This window comes from Ochlerotatus camptorhynchus, unplaced genomic scaffold (genome assembly GCF_037179485.1).
Source record: "Ochlerotatus camptorhynchus isolate MF236.1 unplaced genomic scaffold, CSIRO-AGI_Acam_v1.1 ptg000215l, whole genome shotgun sequence".
Classification (NCBI taxonomy): domain Eukaryota; kingdom Metazoa; phylum Arthropoda; class Insecta; order Diptera; family Culicidae; genus Ochlerotatus; species Ochlerotatus camptorhynchus.
This window is the reverse complement of record NW_027040705.1, coordinates 349,620-375,052: the sequence shown is the minus strand read 5'-3', so window position 1 is coordinate 375,052 and position 25,433 is coordinate 349,620. Positions and strand designations below refer to the sequence as shown.

The 25,433-nt window shown below is 39.9% G+C and overlaps 2 protein-coding genes across 5 annotated transcripts in view; one reads left to right on the top strand and one right to left on the bottom strand.

Annotated features, from left to right (window-relative positions):
• LOC135703520 (mucin-2) overlaps positions 1–11,977 on the top strand; it is a 315,489-nt gene extending 303,512 nt beyond the window's left edge. For all 4 annotated transcript variants that reach the window (XM_065224751.1, XM_065224752.1, XM_065224753.1 and 1 more), the window contains one exon: positions 11,279–11,977. In XM_065224751.1, the coding sequence (XP_065080823.1) occupies positions 11,279–11,303 (25 nt within the window). In that variant the 3' untranslated portion in view covers positions 11,304–11,977. The remainder of the gene's footprint in view (positions 1–11,278) is intronic.
• On the bottom strand, positions 11,843–13,597 carry Argl (Argininosuccinate lyase). Its single transcript, XM_065224770.1, has 2 exons — positions 12,405–13,597; positions 11,843–12,319 (listed from the first exon to the last, which is right to left on the bottom strand). The coding sequence occupies exons 1-2, from the start codon at positions 13,545–13,547 to the stop codon at positions 12,047–12,049; spliced, it is 1,416 nt and encodes a 471-aa protein (XP_065080842.1). The 5' UTR covers positions 13,548–13,597; the 3' UTR covers positions 11,843–12,046.
• Between the last annotated feature and the right edge of the window lie 11,836 nt (positions 13,598–25,433).

Genomic DNA, 25,433 nt, shown 5'->3' with positions numbered 1-25,433 from the left:
TTCCAAACAATCAGAAAAATGAGGTGATAAAACGAGAATTTAACATGCTGCATAATACTGTACCCAAGCGGTACTTAGCTCTGCACATCTCTATCTATGCCTAGTATTTTATCTGTGCCGAACGTGCCGCATTGTGGCAATCAAGCTGTCGATCTCAGTACCCCATGAGTTTGGCAACCCTTCAGTTATGACTTTTGAGATTGTTTGTGTACAACTTCAAGCTCTCATGGATGGTTCATTGAAAAACGGAAACGAATGTTATTTGTTCCTAAATTTGCTCCCTAATTTCAAAAGATGGTAAGGTTATTATCGATCATGTTGATAATGCTGATGATGATGGTGTTGATGCTATTGAAATATATTCCTGAATCAGAAACAATTACGTTAGAAGCTGTGTTTTAGATTTATCTTCTATAAATAATGTTTGCAAATAGGCTAGGGCGTTGTTTGGCAAAAATAAATCTTTTTTCGGCAATCCTATAAGTGAAACGAAAGCACAAATGTTTGCTTGTCGATGAATATCATTCGATAAAGTTAGTTCTCCAGTTGAAGCAATGGTGTAAAAGTTACCCAAAACCATGATGCCTCTAGGGGTTTTGTCTTCATAGCATAGTAAAGGAACAGATATGAGTGGACAAGATTTTCATCGACCTGTAGATTATAATTATTATAGTTTATGATATTAATATCTCCTTTAAACTACATTTGCAAACAGGCCGGGGTCGATATCGGTCTTGCCGGAAACATCACACCAACCAGCTGCAGCTTACCAGCTGTCTTCTTTGATGAAGCTGCTGCCAACTTTATCGCTGCTACAACGCCATTATCGACCGATCCTGGTCCTCATGGATTCGCATCCCTTGGTACAGGCGACGATGAAGTCCGCGCCACCGAACACGGTATTCTGCTGGGTTCCGGGGCACTGCGCAATACCAGGCAACTCTGAAGCTGATTTTCTGGCTGGGGCAGAACCATCTGCCCCTCGCTATACCAACGAAGTACCGTTACACAGTATTCATCTTTGGTTACACGATTTCAAGCGCTGGGTCGTGAGCAAAGTATGGCAAGCTTGGGAGGTGGAGTGGGCCCAAAACCGCTCCCTCTTCATCAGACGGATCAAAGGGACGACAAGGAAGTGGACAGAACCGTTGAACCAGTGGAATCAGAAGCTAAATCGCGTTTAAGGACCGGGCACAGCACAATTTCGTTGGAACGCCGTTCCATAGGACTTACGTAGGTTGTAGAACCCCAGCTTCAATCGAGCACATTCTATGCATAGGCCCTCAGTATCAGAAGCTGCGGGAACTACACGGGCTAACAAATAGCATACGCGACATGCTGGGTGATGATCCGTCCACACTGGCAGCAGTAATGCGCTTGACGGATATTTTCCTTTGGAGTAAACAAACCTTAGCAACGGGTAAATCGCTTAGAAAAACTTCAGCGATCAACAGTGTTGCCGTTTTATATAATATTGTTCGTGTCATACGTATCCACACGATGCGGAGGCGAACCAGCCTCAGGCTGAAAGCCTCCCTAATAAAGAAAACTTTACTTAGATTAGACGTCTAATAAAGCATGTTATTAAATCAATTGAAAAGTGTCGCATTAAAGCGTCGATGTATGTAAAAAATACACTTATGCAGTAAGTTATTAGATCAAACATCTGGTATTGAATCGGGAGGACAGTCAACGTGTATAAAGCTTTAAATAACTAAATTAATCAAATCAGAGCAAACAGCGGAACAAAGGTGCATCGATCTATCGCAATGTGCTGTTTTCAGCACATAATTTGACATTCCGTTTTATTCAGCATTGTACACTGTTAAACAGCATTTATTCAATTTATATATGCTTATTTTTAGCCTCAAAGCTAGACCATGCTGAAGGTGGCTAGGTTCAATTCAGATACACGCAGAGAAATGATTTTTAAATTCAAATAGATATATTTTTGGCTCAAGGTATTGGTATTGGTATTGATTCAAATATATTATTCGGTTAATTCGAAGAAAAATATTTTTGAATCAACAAAACGGTTGTAGAGTCAATGATCTGTTTGTTAATTTTAAAAACTATTTTGTTGATTCAAAAATATGTTTTGTAGAAATAGTGATACTATATGTTAGAATCAATAACAAGATACATTAGGCCCTGAAACAAAAATCAATTTTTCTGCGTGTAGAGTATGATTGTATTTGCCACACAATTATACTAATGCAAAAATGGTACCACGCATTGAAAGCTCTCAATTAAGAACTGTGGAAGTGCATCTAGAACCAGTGGTGAGACTTGTGATTGTCATTGACAAACTTTTGCGCGATATTGACAAAATTGTTCTTCACATAATCACTGATGAACTTGATCCTCAAAGCAACCTTTGTCAAAATCTCCTTAATTTTTTCGTCAATGGCAGAGATTAACCTGGTAACAAAAACTGTAATTTCGTGCATTTTGTGTCACATTATTGCTATTCAAGCAGTTCAGTACGTAGATGCATCGGCACTTGAACAGCTCCATGTAATTGTTTTGCTCAAGTCATTTAACTTCGTTTCAAATTTATCTTATACAATACAAAAATCTGCACATGTTCGTCTCTGACAGCATTGACTCTGACAATTGTCATGGTTTGCCTTGACGATGACTGTTAGCTCAAATGAGTGACAAACGCAGAATTTCGCCGTGTACTGTTGAGATTTTGCAGCACTGTCTAGAACACTAAGTTGAGAGCACGCAATAAGGTGATCCAAGAGACGTTTCTCAGTGGAACTGACAGCTAGAAATCTAGAGTTGAGTGATCTGGTGTTAATCATGCTGAATGTAAACATAAACAAAGCAGAAATTCATATGAGAATAAACTGCCAGTTCTACTGTGATCTGTCAAAACTTCTTGGTAAACAAAAAAGTCAGCTGATCGCAACTGTATCGTGGACAGCCTTATAAGCTAATATGCGATGAGCATTAAGCTTGAAATGCGAAGAAGAAGAAAATGCTTATTTGGACTTTGAATTGTTTGTTGGGTAGTAGTAGCAAGAGTTTTGTTTTTATCGTTGGCTGCTTTGCCACGAATGAACAAAAGCAAATGTTGACTTCGATACTCAGAGGTTTCCTTGATCAAGAGATTGATTTTACACGCTAACTTGAAAGACTAAATAATTTACGTTGCGTTGCGTTTGAAACAGAGTAATTCGAAGATTGCATACTGAAAACTGTCATGTATCAACTTTAACGTTCTTATTCTGATTGCTTAAGGAAAACTATTTGGGAGTGAATAGTTCTCCAACCAAAATTCAGAACAGGAAAAGCATGAAAATCACTATTGCCGGCCACGCCCATCTTCTCCGTTACGGGGAAAGGAAGGATATTGCTGATGTAACACCTGCTTAACGGGAGGCCAGCAACTCACCGACGCCCCCATACATGCTACGGAGTTGGATAGTTTGGTAGGAGATGGGTCAGGATTCGCTTAAGCAGACGATGCGACCATAGCAATTGTTTTGTTTTTGGAGAATCTTGGGAGTAAACCCACGATCGTCTACTCAGTAAGCAAAAGCGGCAGCCACCAAGCTAGCCGAGCTTTTTTTTCCATTTCCATTTCAAACCAAAACATTCAAGGCCTCAGAAAAACCAGGTTGCCGGGATGGGTATTTTACAAATAATCGCAGCTTACTCTATGATCGGCACACTTGCGGCACACTGAAAAAAAGATGACTATTGCTTGACGATGACCAATATAATATGTCCGGCCTGTGATAAGGCTTGTTTGAATGGCTTCCTCTCTGAACTTGGAATTAACGATTTTTCGTCAAAATTCAACACCGTCTCGTTGAAGAAAACCCGTTTCACAACATACGCACACCGAGGCAAAAGACCGTAAGAATTCCATTAGATCTATTTATGAATTTTAACCACAAGAAATCGATATGAATTTCATAGATTTGCCTTATGAAAAATAATGTCAACAATTTTTTTTTAAATTAAACGGAGCAGTCTGGAACCGAACCATGGACGTTGAGATTACAAGTTCAGTGTCTGTACCACTCGTCTATCAACGCTTGGGTTGATGGAATGGCTAAAGGCGTATAAGAGTTACCTTATGTTAGACGAAAATTTTTCATAAGTCGCGATTATGAAATTCATATGTGTCGTTCAAAAGTCGAGCCTTAAGGCCCAAGCGCAATGTGGGCGGAAGCGGAACCGAAACGGAAAATTTGACAGTTGTCTGAAATGACATCAAGATGCCTAACCGAAGTCGATTTGGTTCTAACTAGTTTTCAATCCGACAAGTAGTCTTACTCAGATCGGGCTTTTCTGCTGCCGCTGCCGTTCCGCTTCCGCTGTCATTGCGCTTGGGCCTTTATGAAATTATTATGTTTATTTGCCTCAATGCAGTGCACGGATCTTCCTTCTCTTTTATTTCTTCTTATCGTACGGTGTCAGCACTTGCCAAATTCGATTCAATAAAAAGGTTAGAATTTAGAATTTTAAAAATAAGGGATGGTCTATTAATTATATCACGCAAATTTGGCCCATTTTCAACCCCCCCCCCTCCCTCCTTTGTCACATTTTTTGTATGGACCTTAATTTTTTTTGTATGGCTCGTCACAGTTTTCAAAACACCCCCCCCCCTCCCCCCTAAATGTGTGACATAATTAATGGACGACTCCTAATTAAAATCACAAAATAAAAACTGCAGCAAAACCAAAACAAGTTTTTTTTTCACTAACTTGAAAGACCCATTAATGGTTAAAAAAGACCCATTTTGAAAAAAAAAGTGGCTTAACTCAATAAATGGGTAAATTTGTTACCCATTAATGAGTATCCAGGCTACTGTTGGGATGCCACGTAATGTGTTTAGTTTCGATAGTCCGCGCATTTCAGAAGACATACAAAATTATTAAAAGTTTCTCGGACTGTTGGGATCTCCAGAATATGTTAGGTATTTTTGCTGACTGGTGCTCAAGAAATTTGATGAGTCTAAGCATCGAAAACTGTAAAATTATTTCCTATCACCGAAAAATCGAACCAATCATGTTTGACTGTGTTCTCTACGGACGCTGTCTTGCTCGTGTAGAGCACGTAAAGGATCTTGGCGTTACCTTGGACTGCAGACTCACTTTCAGAATTCACTACAATGACATCATCTCCAGAGCTAATCGACCCGCTTTGCCTCAGGTCACTCTAATGCTCGCTTGTGCGGTCCTTATTGGAGTCAAGTTTAGTTGTTTGGTGCCCTTTCCATGCTAGCTGGATCACTACAATTGAATCTGTTCAACTGAAGTTTGTGCGATATGCTCTTCGTTTCCTCAACTGGCGTGACCCAATAAATTTGCCACCGTACGAGGAGCGTTGCCCGTCTCCTGGGAATCGAACCATTAGAGGTGAGACGGACGGTCGCTCAAGCTATGTTCGCTGCAAAGCTGCTTACGGGTGACATTGACTGTCCAACACTGCTGGCTCAGCTAAACATGTATGTCCCTGAGAGGCCTCTTCGTCAACGCGACTTTCTGTTTTTGGAACCACGGTGCCGAAATTATACACAAGACGAGCCAATTCGAGCAATCAGCCGGCAATTCAACAACTTCTTTTATATGTTCGACTTCAATGGGGTCTGTTCATAAACTACGTAGACAGTTTTTTTGGGATTCTTGACCCCCCCTCCCCCTGCGTAGACTATTATCCATACAAAAAATTTAAAATTTGTATGGGCCGTGGATAATTCTCAACCCCCCCCTAAACTGTCTACGTAGTTTATGAACAGCCCCAATGTATCAGCTGACGTGTTTCGCCATCGGTTACTTGGCATTGACCGTAACTATTTAGCTTAAGTTTTATTTATTCAGGCAATAATTGTCAGTTGATTTTTTCAATATACAAATAAACAAATAAACAAATCTGTTTATTTGTTTATTTGTTTATTTGTTATGGTTGCATCAACAGACTAGAAATAGTCCCAATGATGTGTTGTAAAAAAGTACAGATTATACAGACGACATACATATACTACAGTTACTACAGTTACAAACAAAAATAACTTGGAAAGCATTGTCAAGTTACTAAAAATTTATAAGTCTTAAATTTTACACTTAGCTGTTGGGTATCAAGCGCCTTCGGTCAGCAAAAAGGCAGATAATCTTCGGCGAAGCATATTCCGTGTCAAGTGGAAATTGAACATCGACGCTACTCGGTTGAACACTAGCTGCAAGCCGTAAATAGCGCTCCCTATGCTATAATTAGTTCGAAGAAGTGGAAGTCTCAGCATAAGACTGTTGCGTAGTGATCGAGGTTGAACATTAATGTTCACTTGTTGCAGAATTGCTTCGCAGTCGATTCTTCCTTGCAGAGTATCGGCGACGGTTAAGGCTCTGAAAACATCTCTTCGGATACGTAAGGGCTCGATATTGATCAATTGGCAGCGATTCTCGTAGCTTGGAAGACGAAGTGGGTATCTCCAAGGCAGCTTACGGAGCGCGAAGCGAAGAAAACGTCGTTGAACAGATTCAATTCGCTCGGCCCCATTATTGTAGTTCGGGCTCCAGACAGCAGAGCAGTATTCCAGCGTAGATCGTACGAGAGAGCAATAGAGCGATTTCAAGCAGTAAATGTCCGTGAAGTTCTTAGTAATCTTGAAGACAAAGCCAAGCGTTCTGGACGCTTTGTCGACGACATACGATATATGGTGTGAGTATGTCAGCTTTGAGTCTAGAAAAACGCCTAAGTCTTTCACGCAGTGCACCCGTTCGATAGTCGTGCCTAGTAGTTTGTAGTTGAAAATAATCGGTTGTTTTTTGCGTGAGAAAGTAATAACTGTACACTTAGCTGGGTTGACCACCAGTCGGTTTAGACTACACCAGTCAGCAAAGATGTCAATCTGATTTTGGAGAGAACGGCAGTCGGCGAGTGAGCGGATGCGCAGAAAAACTTTCAGATCGTCTGCAAACGATAATCGTGGCTCTGTGATAACATGGTGAACGTCGTCGAAGTAGAGGAGAAATACCAATGGTCCCAGATGGCTGCCCTGAGGTATACCGGACTTTGCGCAGAAGCTTGCTGAGCGACAAGTACCCAAAGTTACTGTCAATTGGCGCTCCGTGAGGTATGAACGAAACCATCTCAAAAGATTTCCACCGATCCCTAGCCTATCAAGCTTAGCGATCGCAATTTCGTGGTTCAGCTTATCGAAGGCTGCCGTAAGATCTGTGTAGATAACGTCCGTTTGGGTCCGAGCAATCAAACTGTCTGTGATGTAAGACGTTAGGCACAGCAGGTTCGTAGTTGTGGAACGCCCAGTTATGAATCCGTGTTGATCTGTACTTAGATATTGCCTGCAATGCGCATTTAGGGACTCTATGACAACCAATTAATCATGTTTTGTTGTTTTTGACATCATCCACATCCAGAGGGCCAGTCACTTCGAATGTATGGGAATGGTAGGAAACCATTTGGAAATGCATGAGAATTTTCAGTTTTTATTCATTATCGTCTTTATGGGCAGTTTTAGATGCACAAAAATTGCACTAGTACATTACTATGGTGATAAGGTAAACACTCGTTTATTTGTTTCCTTCTGTGAAAGCATATTTAGTCACAAATCGTGGATTTTCTGATATTCTCCATACTGCAAAAATGATTTTCCTACCACTGAAGGGGCGACATCTCTCGGATCTTCAGTATACCTACTACTCGAATCATATAATTAATTCAAAAAGTTTTGATACAGCACTCAGCGATGTGATTCCTCGGTAGTTGTTTACGTCGCGTTTGCTTCCCTTTTTATGAACAGGAAACACATCTGCAGTCTTCCAGCAAGACGGAAAGATGCCGCTGGAAAGAGAGAGCTGGAATATGCGGCGCAGTGGATCTAAAAGACAAGTGATGTTCTTTTTAAGAATAATCGACGGAACACCATCGGGTCCAGCCTTAGTTGAAGTCTTAAGTTTAGATGCTGCTCTAGAAATCGTATCTGTAGTGGCTTCGACCATGCTGAGCGTTTGGTTGATCAAAGGAACATTACTGGCCGCGGAAGTAATGATATTAGCGGAGAGTTGCTCGGCTACAAACACACTAGCAAATTTGGCTGAGAACAGGTTGCAAATGTCTTGTTGATTTCCAGCAGTTTCACCATTAAAAATCATGGAAGAGGGTAAGCCGACTTCCCTGCGTTGCTCATTTACGAAGTTCCAGAAGGATTTCGGGTGTGATTTTAGCCGCCGTTGAATCCTCCTTTGATAGCGTTGAAAACAGAGACGACTTAACCGCTTATACTCGTGGTTGAGTCTGACATAGTAGCATTTCAGTGGCAGTGTGCGGAGTGTAGTAAATCTTCTGAGAGCAGCCTTCTTAGTTCTTTTCAACGAGCGAAGATCTTTCGTCATCCACGGGATGCGAGAGTCGATATGGATGATTTTTGGAAACGTGTCTGTCAATGACATATGCCAAGACGTGAGAAAAGGTTTGTGCAGCAATGTTGACGTCTACAGGATCTAGAATATGCTCCCAATCTAGATTAGACAGCACATGGACGATACTGCAATGGTCAGCTCTACGGAAGTCATATGACACAGCGTTTGGAGTGCTGGTGAAATCATGGACAATATTATTTTCGATCACGATAACTAAAGCAGGGTGATGATGCACTACCTTGACTAAAGGTTCGGGTGCCGTGGAGAGGAAAGGAGCTGTATCACGAGCACTCACAAAGCAGAGATCCAGGGTGCGGTTGTTTTCATTCAACAGGCCATTGATTTGTGACAGAATTGCGGTACTATAACTGTCCAGGAGCTGGATGGTTCCTACGTGGAAAGATGAACGCTCGTGATCAGGACAAAAGAAACCACTATGGGTTGGAGTCCATGCAATGTCCGGTAGGTTAAAATCGCCAAGAACAATAACTTCGTCGGAAGGGCCTGCTTTGTCTGAAGCGGCCAAGACGGATCGACAATGTGCGTCAATAAGCTCCAAGTCACGGGTTCGATCTGGAGGAATGTACACTGCACAGAGAAGCAATTGACGATCACCAAGTTGAATAGCCACCCACATTTGTTCAACCCTGTTCCAGGAATCGTCCTCGATAACTTCTGCTTTCAGCTTGGAATTAACTGCGATAAGGACGCCTCCCCCAGTAGTTTTCCTACTATTATTCGTGTTTCGATCGCAGCGAAATATTTCGTAGCCAGCACCAAAGACATAGTTTGAAATGGTTCGATAATTGAGCCATGTTTCGGTCAAAACTAAAATGTCGTAGCAGTGATCCATGACGGCCAGATGATAATCTTCCACGAGGCCGTTCATACCACCAACGTTCTGATAGTAAATCGTTATGTCCGACCTCCGCTGTTCGGGAACAACGGAAGGTTCAGCGTGTAGTTGCATTTGGGAGCTGGTAGATGTCACTTGACGGAGGAAGGATGTTCGAGTAGGGTCGTTGCCAATAACAGGAATGTGGAAGACAAATACTCATTAATGGGTAATCATTTTACTCATAAGCCACTTTTTTCAAAATGTGTAGTTTTTACACATTGATGGGCACTTTCAAGTTAGCGTGTATGTCAAAATTCAAATTAATGCTGATACTTGATCTATCTGTTAAGGTCCTGGTTAAGGTTTTCTTCATTTTCAACTAAGTTGAATGTAGAAGGAATGATTTTTTATCAGCACTGCTAGCGATTACAAATGATTTACGATTTTTGGTAATTATGACAAATCAGGTTAAATCAGAGCGGCACCTGTGGTGTAGTGGTAAGCGTGATTACCTCTCACCCCAGAACGCCTGGGTTCAATCCGAATCGGGATGTTCTGAGGCATAACATCTCTGATCACACCTTCCTTCGGAAGGGAAGTAAAGCCGATGGTCCCCGGTCTATGAGTTGATGGGTCGATAGGTAGGGTCCAGGTGTGGGAGCTGCCTCCCTGGCGTCGGTAGCATTGGTGCTCAGCACGGAAAACAAAATCGACGGAAAACAAATCAAGGAAAAAAAGGGTAAATCAGGATGTTTATAGCAAATCAGGATAAATTAGGGGTGTATGATTTTATGAGAATGGACCCTAAAAAAACGGATAAATCCTGATAAATCAGGATACAGATGGCACTACCACCTTACCAAAGGTTAAATTATGGTATGCGTGAAAAAGCAGAATGGACCGTAGACACTCCGAACACCCCCTAGACTGTCTAAGTAGTTTAAAAACAGCCCCTTATCAAATTTCAAGTTTAATAAAAACTCCACGAATGGTTTAGCGGACAATTTAATTGCAATGATTACAATAGAAATTAAAGTGATCAGTTTTTGTTTTCAACATACTTGATGTGTTAACCAAATTGTAGTTTGTCATAGTACCATGCATGCTCAAATTTATTAGCCCAGCTCATGTCTGAAACTCGATGCAGCCACCATCAAATTCATTCGAAATAGGGCAGACACCTAGGCAATTCAGACAGAATTTCAACGTTCTGTGTTCTGTACAATTTATAAAGCATCAATTTACGGAGAAATCCATCTAAACAAACTACTCAAAACACGAAGCTTCATTACAAATGTTTACCACATGTTGATGACGCTTATTTTTTGCCTCTTGATGCAAAATAGGTAAACATTTGATTGCGTTAGTGAGTCCCATGGAATACGTAAAATTTAAAGGATTAGGTATTTTATACCAACGAGAGTTTATACTTTTGAAATTTAAACAAGATTACGATCGTACGATTTCCAAACATCAAACTGGTTGACGTCCTTCTAACCCCGCTTTCTGCATCATCAAAAAAAAAAACCCAATGTTTCATAACAAAATAATACTCAGTATCAGATCCCGAAGTAATACTGAAACCAGCCATCACCGGTTAAATCCGCTACCTTCCTGTGAATGAATCTATTCATTCTTATCAGCTTTACTTTCTATATAGGGGTAAGAGGGGCATAGTGAACAGGTGGGGCATAGTGAGCATCCCGTGCACCAGCTTGGACTTCCGGCCGTTCGGAACAAATTTATTGGTGGTGGGATCAATATCATAATGATATTGAACCAACTACCAGTTGATTTGCAGCTAGAGATCCAGGGCAAAACTGCGGGATGCTCACTATGCCTCACGTGTTTACTATGCCCCTCTACCGCATTTAACCCCAACACAAACCAGCAACACAAGTTTTCACTAACGTCATTTCGCCATAATTGCTTGCATAACGCCCGCGCTGAATACTGCTTGTTGTTGAAATTGCTTATGGCTCACCCAATGTTTTGACTAAATCTTTATTTTTTATGTTTTCTTCACGACCTATATTTTCAGATCATCCAGGAAACACCACCGGTGAGAATCAATCAGCCAACAAAAGCCACTAAGAACTAATATCGAAACGATTTTGTTCGCAAACTTCCTCATTTTTTGCACAATTACACGAACGGAACTATACGGTATACAACGCACGATATACATATATATTTAGACTAACACGGATCTCGAACATGGAAACAAACATATATTTAATCAACGAAAAAGAAAACCGGCGATCGATAGATTGAATACGATCGAATCCCGCAGAACGTAGAAACCGCTTATATATTTTTTTATCATACAAATGCATGGAAACATTTCGCTTGTGTTCCTATTATGGTTTGTTTCTTCAATCTAATATTGTGTCTTTTGCTAATTATCTGAATCGTATTTAAGTTTGTCGAGCGATGTGAGCCACTCTTGCGTTCGAATACGGCTTGAACTATTATTATTATTTAAAAACAGATCGCTTTCGCGTAATCGCAAACGGTTTTACTTTCCGCTTTAACGCGCTACTAATCTCACAGACAGACAGCTGAGCGCTGGACGGCAAGTTTCGAATAGAGTTGAGCTTAAAGGTTTATGTATTATTAAAACAGGAAGGTGTTTATTAGTTACGAGACAGGGAAAAAATGGCACAGTTTTTTGTTCGTTTGTTTTGCAGTATACATAAACAATTTAACACTTTCTCGCTATCATACTTTACAGAACAAAGTCAAACACGATATTTATACAGATTCAGCAATAAAACAAAATAATGGTAAACGCTAGGACCCTACAGGGTTATTCACAGCTCGAAAGAAAGCCCTTCAGTAGGTTGATTTGCTCCTGGACCGCGATCTTGGAGGTTCCTCCGACGACGGTGTACTGTTCGACGCTGTTCTCGTAGTTCCACAGAGCGCTAACCGTCTCGTCGAAGCACGGGCTGATCTCCGTGAGGTCCTCCAAGGTGAGCTTGTTGATTGGGATTTTGACCTTCTCCGAAAATGCTACAACTTCTCCCGAAATGTGGTGAGCCTCTCGGAATGGAAGTCCCTTGCGCACCAGATAGTATGCCTAGGGGAGCGAAAGAAATCAAAACAAGAATTTCGTCATTAGTGGAACAGTTATCAAAAGGTCAAACTAGGTTAGACAATCTTACCATGTCCGTTGCAAGCATGTCGTAACTGAGAGCACTCAGGCAGCGTTCCTCGTCCACTTTCATCGTCGTTATCACTCCGGTCATTAGCGTCAGTGTGAGCAAAATCTGATCGTAAACAGCAAACATACCACTCTTATCGCACTGCAAATCTTTGTTGTACGTCGACGGCAGGCCTTTCAGGGTCATCAGCAGTCCACAGTGTTGACCAAAGATGCTGCCCGAAATTCCTCGAATCAGCTCCAAACTGTCCGGATTCCGCTTCTGTGGCATCAAACTACTGCCCGTCGTGTACTCTTCGGATAGTTCCAAAAAGTTATACTCCTTCGTGGAGAATAGAATCAGATCTTCGGCCAGTCGACTCATGTGAATTCCGGCCAGGGTGCAAATGAAGTTGAATTCCACCACAAAGTCACGATCGCTGACCGTATTCATACTGTTCTCGGATACCCCGTTGAATCCTAGGTCAGCTGCCAGCTGGTGACGATTGATGTTGAACGGATTTCCCGCCAACGCTCCACTGCCCAGAGGAAGTACATTCATTCGCTTCAAAAACTCCGTGAACCTCTGGTAGTCCTCTTTGAAGTAGAACGCATAGCTTAAGATCCAATGACTGAACCTCACTGGTTGGGCCTTCTGCATGTGCGTATAACCCGGCATCAGCACTCCAATATACTTCTCCGCAACATCGGTAATCCCCATGATCAACTCACTCAACTGCTTCATCACCTCTTGCACCGAATTCCTCATCCACAATTTCATATCGACCACGACCTGCTCATTTCGGCTCCGCCCGGTATGCAACTTTCCACCAATCTGCAGCCCAATAATCTCGATCAATCGCCGTTCGTTCACCGTGTGCACATCCTCATCCCGTGGCATTAATTTGATCGTTCCCTTCTCCCACTCGGCTCTGATCGTCTCCAGTCCATAGCAAATCACTTTGAACTCACTCTGTGTCAGCAGTTTCGCCTCCGTCAAACTCTTCGCATAGGCAATACTTCCATCGATGTCCTCCGAGAACAGCCGCTTGTCGATCGTCAGCGAATTGTTCACTTTCGATAGGACGTGATCGGTTCCTTTGGAGTATCGACCACCCCACAGCTTGAATGGGGTCGCCGCAATCTCTTCCCGTCGAGAGCTCATCTTTCAACTTGGACTGAATAATCCGCAACTAAACACAACCACTGACTGACTGATCCGGGGCCGGAGTGGTGCATCGGTTTAAATAAGGATTCAGCGCCGGTGCCGGTGTTATCAGCGATGAACTCGATGCTCTCCTACTCAAGTCGAGGAGAGAAGAGCACAACGCTTGATTAGTGCTCAGAGTCCTTTTGCGTTTCAAGAGTACAAAGGGAGAGAATTTAGTCTTATCAATGCGCGGAGCAAGCATTTTTTTTCCCGCTAATCATTGTGATTTTCTTACAGATGCACTTTTACTACGTAAAAGTGGGTTGTGTAAGCTGGGCGATCTACGTAGATGATCGCGGTATTTACGTTGCAGAGACGTAAAAGTGATTGGCGAACTTTTAATCGGATGAGTAGGTATGCATCATTCAGGAATTCAATGCGATATCGAATCATAGAACCATTATTACTATCATTATTAAAGGTTGAACACGAAAAAGTCCGGACTCATAAATAAAGTTGCCTTTAAGGTATTTTTTGAATAAGATTTTTCAAAATTTCACTGAATCAAGCTAGGATTGTATAGAATCACAGTAGGCATTGGTTGTCAGTATAAATTCATTTGTTTGCACCATGGCTTCACCGGAGCATTTCGATTCGATCCTGCACGCTCGAACCACAAATCCCGGACTATCCGCTCCTGGCAGTTTCGATCAAATTCCTGGGCAGGAATTTTATACCTCGGTTGACCGGAAGAGTGCCCGGAAGAAAAATTCCATGTCTGGCAAACAATCTGCAGTTGTGGGCTGAAAAGCGAAACTTATGTTACTTCTGGGACCATGAACCAGCAAATTTACCAAGCACTCCTGCGGAAAAGACTACTGCCTTTTCTGGAGCAGCATGAGATGGATTGTCTATTCTGGCCGGACTTGGCAAGCTGCCACTACTCAAATTCCACCAAACAGCGAAAATGGCGTCACAGTGCTTCCCAAGGAGATGAATCCAGCAAATACTCCGGAACTAAGGTCAACTGTGAAGCACATACAGAAGAAAAAGGGTGGAACAGCAATTGACCTGAAGGATTTCAGACGGAAATGGAATTTAGCAGCCAAATAAGTGGGAACAGGACCAGGGCTGGAAAATGTCATTTTCAATGAAAGATCTCACGCGATATTTACAGAGATACTTCTGTCACTATCATTGGATGAGAAAACGATGATAGAGATTTTCTTCAAAATCTCATCGAATTTTTCGTCATGACAAAACGTGACAGTGTTGTGGTCATCGTAATTACTAGCTCATTTATTGCTTTTTAAAGTTACTTGTGCCGAGAAAATCGTAATACCGATTACATACGGTTTCTTGCTTGAATTAATCTAAATCAGTTATAAATGTAGATGTTAAAACCGCAATAGAGTTATTCTCATGACTGCTTGATCATTGGAAAATGACAAGAAAGCTAATGATAGGTAGTTTCGTCTCGTGATAGCGAGAGGACCTGTTTTCTCATTCTCACACGACGGCCGTGATATTTACCAGCTCTGAACAGGACTCGTGCAAAAGATGATGGGCCGTGTACGAAGAAAAGTTTGAGCAATGGCCTATGGTAAGAAAGACGACTGAAACAATGGTCTTACAATAAGCTGTTACATTAAATAAATAAAGAAAAAATGTTACATTGAATTATGAAATTTTTAAAACCCAACAAGATTTTCGTGTCCGGATTTTTTCGTGTTCAACCTTTATAGTCACTTTAACACTCTTGGGTCATTCGTAACTTGTGACCGGGATGAGATTTGAGCTCGTGACTTTGGCGTGAGAGGTCATAGAACCATAGTTAAAATAAGTTAAAATTACATTCTGGTTGGACTACGATTACTCTAGAATTTGACCTTTTTAATACATCGACAATCACAATCTCAACCACAGTGTTCAAAATACAATTACTCATTTGCTAAGGTGCTCAACTTAATCAAAACCATGCCCCCACAGAGCACTGACCTTTGATGTAAAAAAATCGTAGGTATTTCTAGAACCGAATCTTGTTTGTTTTGCTCTGGAAGCGTGATTAGGATTTTTTGTTCTGTTTTGAAAAACAGCATGGCGATAAGTAGGCCACGATCGCCGCGAATTGAGAATGGACAGGTATGTTATACATATGTACATATTTAACCACGAGCCTAGTGCAAAGCTGTTTGTTGCTTGTTTTCCAAAAATTGGCTTGTAATTACGGAAAATTTTGAGGTTTCGAATTCATCTTGTTGATAACGCTTTACAGAGAAGTTTGGTGTTTATTGTTTAATTCCACTGTCCGACATGATTATCAAGAACAGATATGAGCTTCTCGACTGCAATGTTGAGACTTCGTTAGTTTATTAGGGGCTGTCCACAAACAACGTAGACAGTTTTTGACTTCGGAACCTACATTGAAAATGAAGTTGATACTTTTTTCGGCTGTGGAAACAATACATTTAATTGTTATTTTATCGTTGTGGAGAATACGATTTATTGTAAATACATAAAAACTCCATTGTATGGTTACAATACATTCCATTGTACTTCTATGGTTCTGTTTTTTTACGGGTAAGCAATCACTTTATGATATTTTGCGTGTTTATAAGGTCGAAAACGTTTTTGAAGTCCCAATTCCTCAAGAATGCGTTTCATGAAACATTTCCAGAGCTCAAATGCAATTTATATTCGTAATAACTTTTCATATAATAAATCTTTTGAATGAGGCCAGAGCCCAATGGTTACACGCACAATTTTCTTTTAAATTCTGTTATTGTACACTTTGTATCTAAGTATTGCACACCCATAAAATACGGCTATATGTATCTTAGAATGCAATTATTCAACAATAAAAATCATTTAGTCGTTCGATGATTGAACGTAACATTTAGTTTATGTACGCGCTGCAAGGTGCGTGAAAGAGCTGGGCACGATCGGTGTTGATGTTGGTTCACTTGCAACTATTTTTGCAAAAAATAAAAAAAAAATTAAGTTTTTTCGAAAGATATCGAAAGTGTACCAAAAGTGCTTCTGAACGTGTTTCGCAGTTGGATGGTGAAATTCGCGGTTGTTTTCAGTGAAAATTCCGTATCACAAATTTTCTCACCGAGTTCCCTTTTTTTTGCCGTTCGACGACATCGGGAATGCGCTCCCGGATATATTGATTTGGTGAGTACGTTCCAGTTGAGGATTGTTCTTGTACATTTCTCGATTGCATTTTCGAGGGGACGTGTCTGCTTTTGTGGGCAGTGCGTTTGATGGTCGGTTTGGTAGTATCCTTTTAAATAAAATATCTCATGTCCAAATAACCTCGATTTTCGGTCTATTGATTCAATACTTCAGTATTATATTTTCAAAACATACAATTATGCATTATGTCATTTCATGGCACATAAAACAAAAAGTCTGCGTATAGGACCCAATAATCTAGGTTATTTGTATTTTGTAAAACATCTTTATTTTTTATTATATTTTTCATTCTACTGCATATTTTATATACATTATATATTACATGATTATATATAAATTCATAATGTAAATTACAATAAATACTGGGAGGGGAGGGAGCATCAGGGCATCATTGAAGTTGTAACTGGACAATGGAGTGGAGTGCCAACCGGAGTCTAGGAGGGAATGTGTACTGTCATTTTAGATAGTTACATTTCACTCCAACAGTTGCAATGAATTTGACACGCTATCCCGTGGAAAGCTTAACATGTATTGCGAATTTCGTTATTCATTTTGTTGGATCATATTGTTGGAAGGAGATTCTCTTATTCTCGCGGGTTTCGCGTAAGTGCCTCTGCTTACGGGCCCGTCCAACCCTTTTTGGCCCTTCATACAACAGTATGTTGAATTCAGAATGATGACGGAATTTGATCTTGCTGTTGAGTGGAGCCGCATGCAGGGCAAGACCCAAGCTAGGATGGTGGCTACTTACATACATACATACATACGATGGTTGAACTTAACATTTCGGTATATTGTACTTACGATATCAGTTTTTTTTTATTTACTTTATTGAACCGGTCAATCATAGAAGGAAAAACCCGAATTTATCCACCTATGGTGTGATCAGACCCTTCTTACTTATTCAAGTTTATTTATTTTATTGTCATTATCAGTGACCAAGCCCCCCACCCCCGTGTCATCCAGTGACGCTACGCCACTGCCTGGGAGTACCCGGAATATATCCGGGTGTAGTCTATTTGGTGAGGCTACCAATCACCTTATCATCGTATTTTATTGTGATTTAATGGGTTTTAATTCAATTCATATTCAAGCAACTTCCCTGGGGTACCCGGAACATGTCCAAGTGTGTCCAATGTGGTCTGGAACACTTAACACGACTTGCATTGATCTTATTTTTGAATTCTGTAGTAATTTGATGTGTCGCATGATGGTTTTGATACGTTTTCCGTTAAATCCAGCGTGAAGGCCCATATTCACCGGATCTTATTCCGGCCATATCTCCGGAACCGGTTCACCGATTCCAAAACTATTATAGAGATATTCAATAGCGTTCAATGGGACCCCAAGACCTATCATTTGACGCCGAGTTTGTCCAAATCGGTTGAGCGGTTGCTGAGAAACGTGAGCGCATTCATTTCGTTACATACACACACACATCCACACATACACACGTACACACACACACACACACGGACATGTTCCGATCTCGTCGAGCTGAGTCGAATGGTATATGACACTTGGCCCTCCGGGCCTCGGATCGATAGTCGGTTTTTCAAGTGATATCTATACCCTTCTTTGTAAGAAGGGTAAAAATACGCAGCAACTGTTTTGTATGAAACGTTGCATACCTTTAGGCGTTATATCCATAGTCAATATCAATAATAAAGAAAAAAATACGATCCAATTATATTGAACATTAATATTTGTTCTGTAAATTTTATATGACGGATATATGTACTGCAATAGATCGTTAGATACAAAATTAACCAGCATTTCACTGTAAATAATACTTAAGTTAATTGAATTTTAAGCTGGTAAAAGCTTATTTTACAAACCATAATATGGGTAAATTTAAGTCGATTTTGCATAAAACTAACTCATATCTGGATCATATTTACCCATATTTAGGTTAAGAAGTTTACTCATAGCTGGGTTTTGGTCGCTTTACGTTCAATGTGGGTAATCTCTTAGCGCAATCTTGGTAAAATATTTCTAGTTATGATCAGATGCTGACTTACCAGACTTTTGAATGAAAACTACTTTGACCCGACCCTTACTTACTACCCTTAGGGAGCCTGGTCTATTTGTATGGTAGGCCCCCTACTTGTTTTCAATTTTCATATTCTACCTTCCATGGAAAAAAATGACTTAATTTTTTACAACATTCATTAAATCTTACATAAATAAATTCGTAACCGACTTCTCATGCTTGCGAAATTGTTAATAAAAATGTTGAAACCATTTAAGGTGTTTTTTTATATAACTTCATACGCGAAGTTTGTAATTTTCAGAGTTGGTTGGAAATGCTATCTAACATGAAGCTTTTAGCACAGACTTTTAGTTGATAATGTGCTTGCATTTGTCATGGTGGCGCCACTGAAGCGTTAAGCAAGCCAGTACATTTCGAACTTATCAGTGATGCCAGTTCTTTTTCAGGTGAATTTAGTATATGTCAGCTCTTGATAATGATAAGGACATATACAGCAAATTAAGTGTTCGGAAAAACTCAAAAACTCAAATCTCATGCATGAGTTTATGCGCCTATGAGTTTTGTCTTGCAAAATTCATCGTCGCAAAAATCACTGATGAGTTTTCAGGTTCTAAAATTCATTTCGTTATATGTCAGCGCTATTAATTGTTATTAATTGTGCATCAGGGGTTGGAAAACTAAGAAAACTTCAGCTACTACAGTAACTTACCAACTATAATTTTTATGATATATATCTAAGTGTTTTTACACTGTCCCTGCCTTGCCAATTCAGTATTTTAAACCGGTCTTCTAAGCCTGCATGTCAGTATAACAATTGACATCAAAACTAAAAACTAAAACTATATCTTATTTAAGTATAAAGGGAATTAATCATTGCAATTGAAGATTGCAACGATTTTTCCCTGAAATTATTAATTATTTTGTTGGACATTTGTTCTAAAGTCTCAACATTCGAAATTCTATGTACCTCAGTAGTACTGTACCAGGGCGGCAACTTCAAAATCATCTTCAGAACTTTGTTCTAAATCCTTTGAATTGCTTTTTTCCTGGTAGTGCAAGATATAGACCATATTGGCAGGGCCGGTCTAAAAACTTGTTTAAATATTAGAAGTGTATTATTCAGGCAAAGTTTGGATTTTCTGTTTATAAGATGATACAAACATTTTATATATTTGTTACATTTGGCTTGAATGCCCTCAATGTGATCTTTAAACAATACCACTTGGACCTCATATTGGCTCTTAATCATGCGAGCAGTATAATACAGATTTTTAAGGAGAGACGAGCTGACGCTGAAGCAAAATTTGCTGAAATTTTCAATTCAGCCCCAAAGTTGCATACGTCTGTTTTAGATAGCGCAATTACAACTCCACGTGCATCCAACCTAACAATACGTGCAAATCAACCAGTAGAATCACCAGAGGAATACTACCGAAGAGCAGTTTTCATTCCACAATATGATGGAACGTTTCACACAAAATGGTGACATCCTTCCGGTGTTCCAATTATTCTTGCCTGGTTTTACAGATATTGGAGAGTCATTCCAATTTGACAAACTTAACTGTTATTTCGGTGCAGTAAAACGGAATACGAGCTCTTGTGCCGGACATCCATAAATATTAACAAGAATTTTAAGGCATTCGGGGTGTTTGATAAATGTGATCCGACGTATTTTCCAACAATCAATCTTTTGTTGACGATTTTAGCGACGCTCCCGGTCACTACAGCCAGTGTGGAGAGATCTTTCTCAACACTGAAACGAATTAAAACTAATGGGAAACCAGCGACTTTCGGGCTTGGCTATAATATCAATTAACTTGGATTATGCCATTGACCCGAACCACGTGTTTGATATACTAGCAAAGAGTAAAGCTAGAAGACTACTTATGTAATAACCAGGTGTAATGTCCAGGATGTGGCCCTACGTTGTGTTTAATTTGTTGCTCAGATTTCTGGACAGCAGTTTGGAGATCGGCAATTGATTCAAATGAAGTAAAAGAATACATTTCACTTTCACTATTTATTACCTCCGTCAGGCAGCACCCTGATCGGAGGTCAAACTCAAACTTAATCTAATGACATTAAATATTTGCACTTACATAGCTAACTGGAACAATACAAAATATCAAAGAAAAACGATCACTTCAAAAATAAAACAAAAATACAGCGATTTTTAGCGGCGCCGGTGGTGTAGTGGTAAGCGTGATTACCTCTCACCGCAGCAGGCCTGGGTTCAATCCCAGTCGGCGCCTCCGGGATGTTCTGAGGCATAACATCTCTGATCACGGGAAGTACAGCCGTTGGTCTCCGGTTCATGAGTTGATGGGTCGATAGGTAGGGTCCAGGTGTGGGAGCTACCTCGCTGGCGTCGGTAGCATTGGTGCTCAGCACGGAAAACGAGATCGACGGAAAACAAATCAAGAAAAAAAAATACAGCGATGGCAAAACAAAAACATAAAAAGCATACAGAATGATGAAGGCAACAGTATCTTGAATTTTGAACTTTTCCTGCAAAAAGGTGGAAAGCGATGTGAGTAGATGGATTTAGATCCTCCACATTTCTGGTTTGCCAGATTCTCTCTTGGACTCCTATCAGTGATCGATGTTGTCCAAAAACACCACAGGCAAATCTCGACACCAGAACTATTTACAAACTTTATTAATCTATTAGCACCACCGCGAAAAGTCTTCGTTTTCAAAGAATCACATAACCGAAAAAGAAATTATAGACGGAAAACACGCAGAAAAGCTAAAGAAATTTGTGACAGCGCAAGAACCTACTTCGATCTTTAAAGAAAGTGAATTTCTCGTGTAAAAATCAAACCAATCTTTCTTTTTAAATGAAATAAAAGCTTAACGATGTAGATTGGATTCGACTCCGTCTCATGCTAGACTAGCCTAGCTCTTTATTCTGGACACTCATCATAAGACACTTTTCGTATTTTAATCGATTACACTCTTAACATTAATTACTCTGAACAGGGTAGATACTACAGTTCTCCCTTCTTAAGAAGAAATAAACAGTCTAAATTCCAAATTACGTAAATAAACACGAAGAATTCAATAATTCAAAACACTTCGGATTAAATCCCGTTGATGACACAGCTCCAGCATGTTCTTGCTTAGCTGGGTTGTGAGTAAACACAAACAATTCAATAATTCAATTCATCTTAACACATCGAATTCAACTCGTGGAAGATGCAGCCTCAACCTGGTCTTGCCTAGCTGAGTTGCACAGTTCTCGACCGTGTGCAGATGGGACTTCTAGCTCGTCTGAGCTTCTTGCTCCTGGATGTCTTCTAGTCTCGGAATCCTCTTACGCTTGTCCGTTGTGCTGGCTGGAAGGCGTACCACAGCTCTATTTCGCCGGGATTCGTAGGCAGCCTTTAACTGTTGTCTGTGCGCGTTCGTCTTGTGCTTACCAATCAGAATCATTCTAACTTCTCCATCCTTTTGACGTTGGATAACGTCTTTCGGCAACATACGGGGGTACAAAATTGAAAACAGTCATTTTGGATGCGTTACGAAAAATTAAAAGATTTTGAACGATAATAACTCAACCGTCTCTCGATAGATTTACGAGATAATGGCATCAATCGATTGGAAATATTTCTAGCAATTTGTTGAATGTTTTAAAACTATTGATTTCATTCTGTAAACTATTGAAAAATGGTTAAAAGTAAACCATTGTCTAAAGATGGTGAAAATCGATTGATTTTTTTTTATATTCTTATACTTTCTCCAACCGAGACATCAGATGCGAGTATCTGACACCTCTGATATTTTCTGTTCTACTATATAACCGTCCAACAAGGTCGCCCGTTCCATCATTGTCAACAACATCAGCCCAACAAAACGGCCCTTTTCAGGGCCACCAAACTTTCGCAAAAGAGTTATTAAGGAATATTCCTAAAATATAATATACACAATTAAGTACAACACATAACAGACGTTATCCAACGCCAACCCTGCGGTCGTATCTAATATACAACCCTTCCAATTTTTAATTACAGCCATGACCGGAGAGGTCTCTACTGTAGCTAGCAAAATAAGCGCTATCACTTTTTACCAATTTTCCATCGTCGCCACTGTTATGAACGATAACTGACCATTACTATGTGTTTTGTTTAGTTTGTAAGGATTAACTAGTGTTAATCAATCTTTATTTTTAAATGAAATAAAAGCTTAACGATGTAGATTGGATTCGACTCTGTCTCTTCCAACGCACAGTGGGAAAAAAATCGACATAAAAGGAGCAACATTCATTATCTCTGATCAGCGCTGATTTAACCTTTGCAAATGTAATCATTTTTATGAGAAAAAGACTCAGGAATCCAGTGGAAATAGTTTCGTCCTGTGCAGAATATGGCAAGTTGGAGTTTTTGGAGCATTTTACTCAAATTTCTTAAAATTTTGAATAAATGTCTTAAAAAATACCTCATTGTGGTTTATATACGTTCTGGAATATTGTCACTCTTGTAGAAAAACATCTGAATAATCCATTAAAAATTGTTTCATACATCACCAGTCTGTGCAGAGTATGCATTTTAGTAAATTTAACCCCTATTACATTTTTTTTCGATATTTTTTAAAAGACAGTAGTCAGTGATAAGAAAACCTGTCCAATGATAGTCCTTCTTGAAGGAAAACACCTCTGGTATCAAAAAAATTACGTTTTAGATTACATAGAAAGGTAAGCTGATGTGTGGAGCATTTCCCCTAAAGCATTCCCCTATTTATGAAGTTAATCAGTAATCTTACACGGTTCTACGCGATAGTGCCTGTCAAATTCTACTCTCGTGTACTGTATTACTGTAAAAATGACTGAGGAATCGAATGGTGATGGTTTCATCTTGAGAAAATTTCAGTAAATTACCCATTTTGCCCAATTTCCCCCTTTTACAGAAGAAAACAAGTCATGATTTACTTTTATACGAATTAAGGCCTGTTATTGTGATCGTTCGGGCACTTTCCCTCTGTTAAAATGTGTGAGGAATTTAATGGTGATGGTCTCATTTTGTGCTGACATCAGCTTATTACCCATTTTTCCCGATTGTCCCCTTTAATTTAATAAATCAAGTAGTATTCGAATTCACGCATGTAATATTGAATACTCGTTTATTATATTTTTATATCATTGTAAATATGTTTAAAGAATAAAAAAATGCTTGTCTCATCTTGCGCAGACTTTAGAAAATTAAACATTTTGCCCGATTCTCCCCTTTTATTGAAGAGTAAAAGTAAAATCATTCTATTTATTATACGCCACATTCATATTAAACCCTCAAGCACTGTCCTACTGAAAACATCTAATGGTCATAATCCCATCTTAAGTGAACCTCACATACCGTAGAAATAGCATTCAATAACTTTATGTATTACATAAAATGAATTATTTCATAAGTTGCACAATCCGTGTTTCGTGTGTAAGGAAACAAACAACAATCAAACTTTCTAAATATAAGCTTCTTTCCAGTTCAGTTCCGTTTCAACTGATCCTAGTAGGTAATTTCTTACAGAGTATGTTCCTTAACGCTTATCTTTTTATCTTTATCCCTCCAAACGATCATTTCTATGAACTAGAAAATAGAAAATACAAAGATATTGGATTTGATGAAAAGTAATGAAAAATATTAATCCTGCTGATCAAATCGATTTTGTTTACGATGCGTGTAACGTGAAATCATATATTCATGGCTTGCTCAAGGTTAATACTTGACAGTTTATTTTTTTCTGCAGTGACAGGGTTAGGATGAAGGAAGTTGATATAAAACTCGATTTCTTTACATGTAAATTTTCTTAAATCATAAGATCGAAGTACTTGTTTAGGGATTTCTACCTTACCTTACCAATCAGACTAAGGCTTTGATGTCCTCTGCTGTCCGAAGAAGTCGTCTCCACTCTACTCGATCCAAGCCTCGTAGTCTGCGAAGGGTCCGCAGGTCGCCTTCTACTTGGTCGATCCACTTTGCCCGCTGCGCGCCTCTTCTTCTTGTTCCTGTTGGATCGCTTTCTAGAACCATCTTCACTGGGTCGTCGTGCGGTAACCAGTGATGGTCAAAATACCGGTACGGCTTTCTAAAGCATAACCAATGTGCTGATCTGTTGTACCGAGTGTATGGTGCTGCTGTCGGTTCGGTTTGGTAGTTGCAAGCAACACCGCACCGTGTTCACCAGTTCGCTGCACACGGTGCGGTTCTGATTTTCCAGTACCGGTGTTCTGTGTTCACAAGGATGATGTTTTGAATTCAAGAACCGATCCGGTACTGTTGTGTGTTTATGTTTTTTTTTTCCTTTATTATAGAGATTTTTAGCCATAGGCTAGTTCATCTCTTAAGTGTGTTTATGTGCGTGGTGCGCATTATTGAGAATTGCCAGTGATGGCAGATAACTAAACAGAAATTGTATTTGATGAATAATATTATGCAGTGTCAAGTCGAAATAGCGGTTTTTGAATACAGAAAAACTGTGAATTCAAATGATGTAGGTATTACGCAATGTGGGTATTTCCAGAATCGGACGTGGAGATCGAAAATCGTCAACCAACGCCACTTTAAAATCCAAGATAGCGGCTTCCGGTTATAGAAAAGAGAGACTGAAACTGGAAATCAATGCCTGCCGCCATTATGAAATCCAAGATGGCGGCTTCCGGTTATATTAAAACTGGGAAATAATGCCAAATATCATTCAATATGGGTATTTTTGGAATC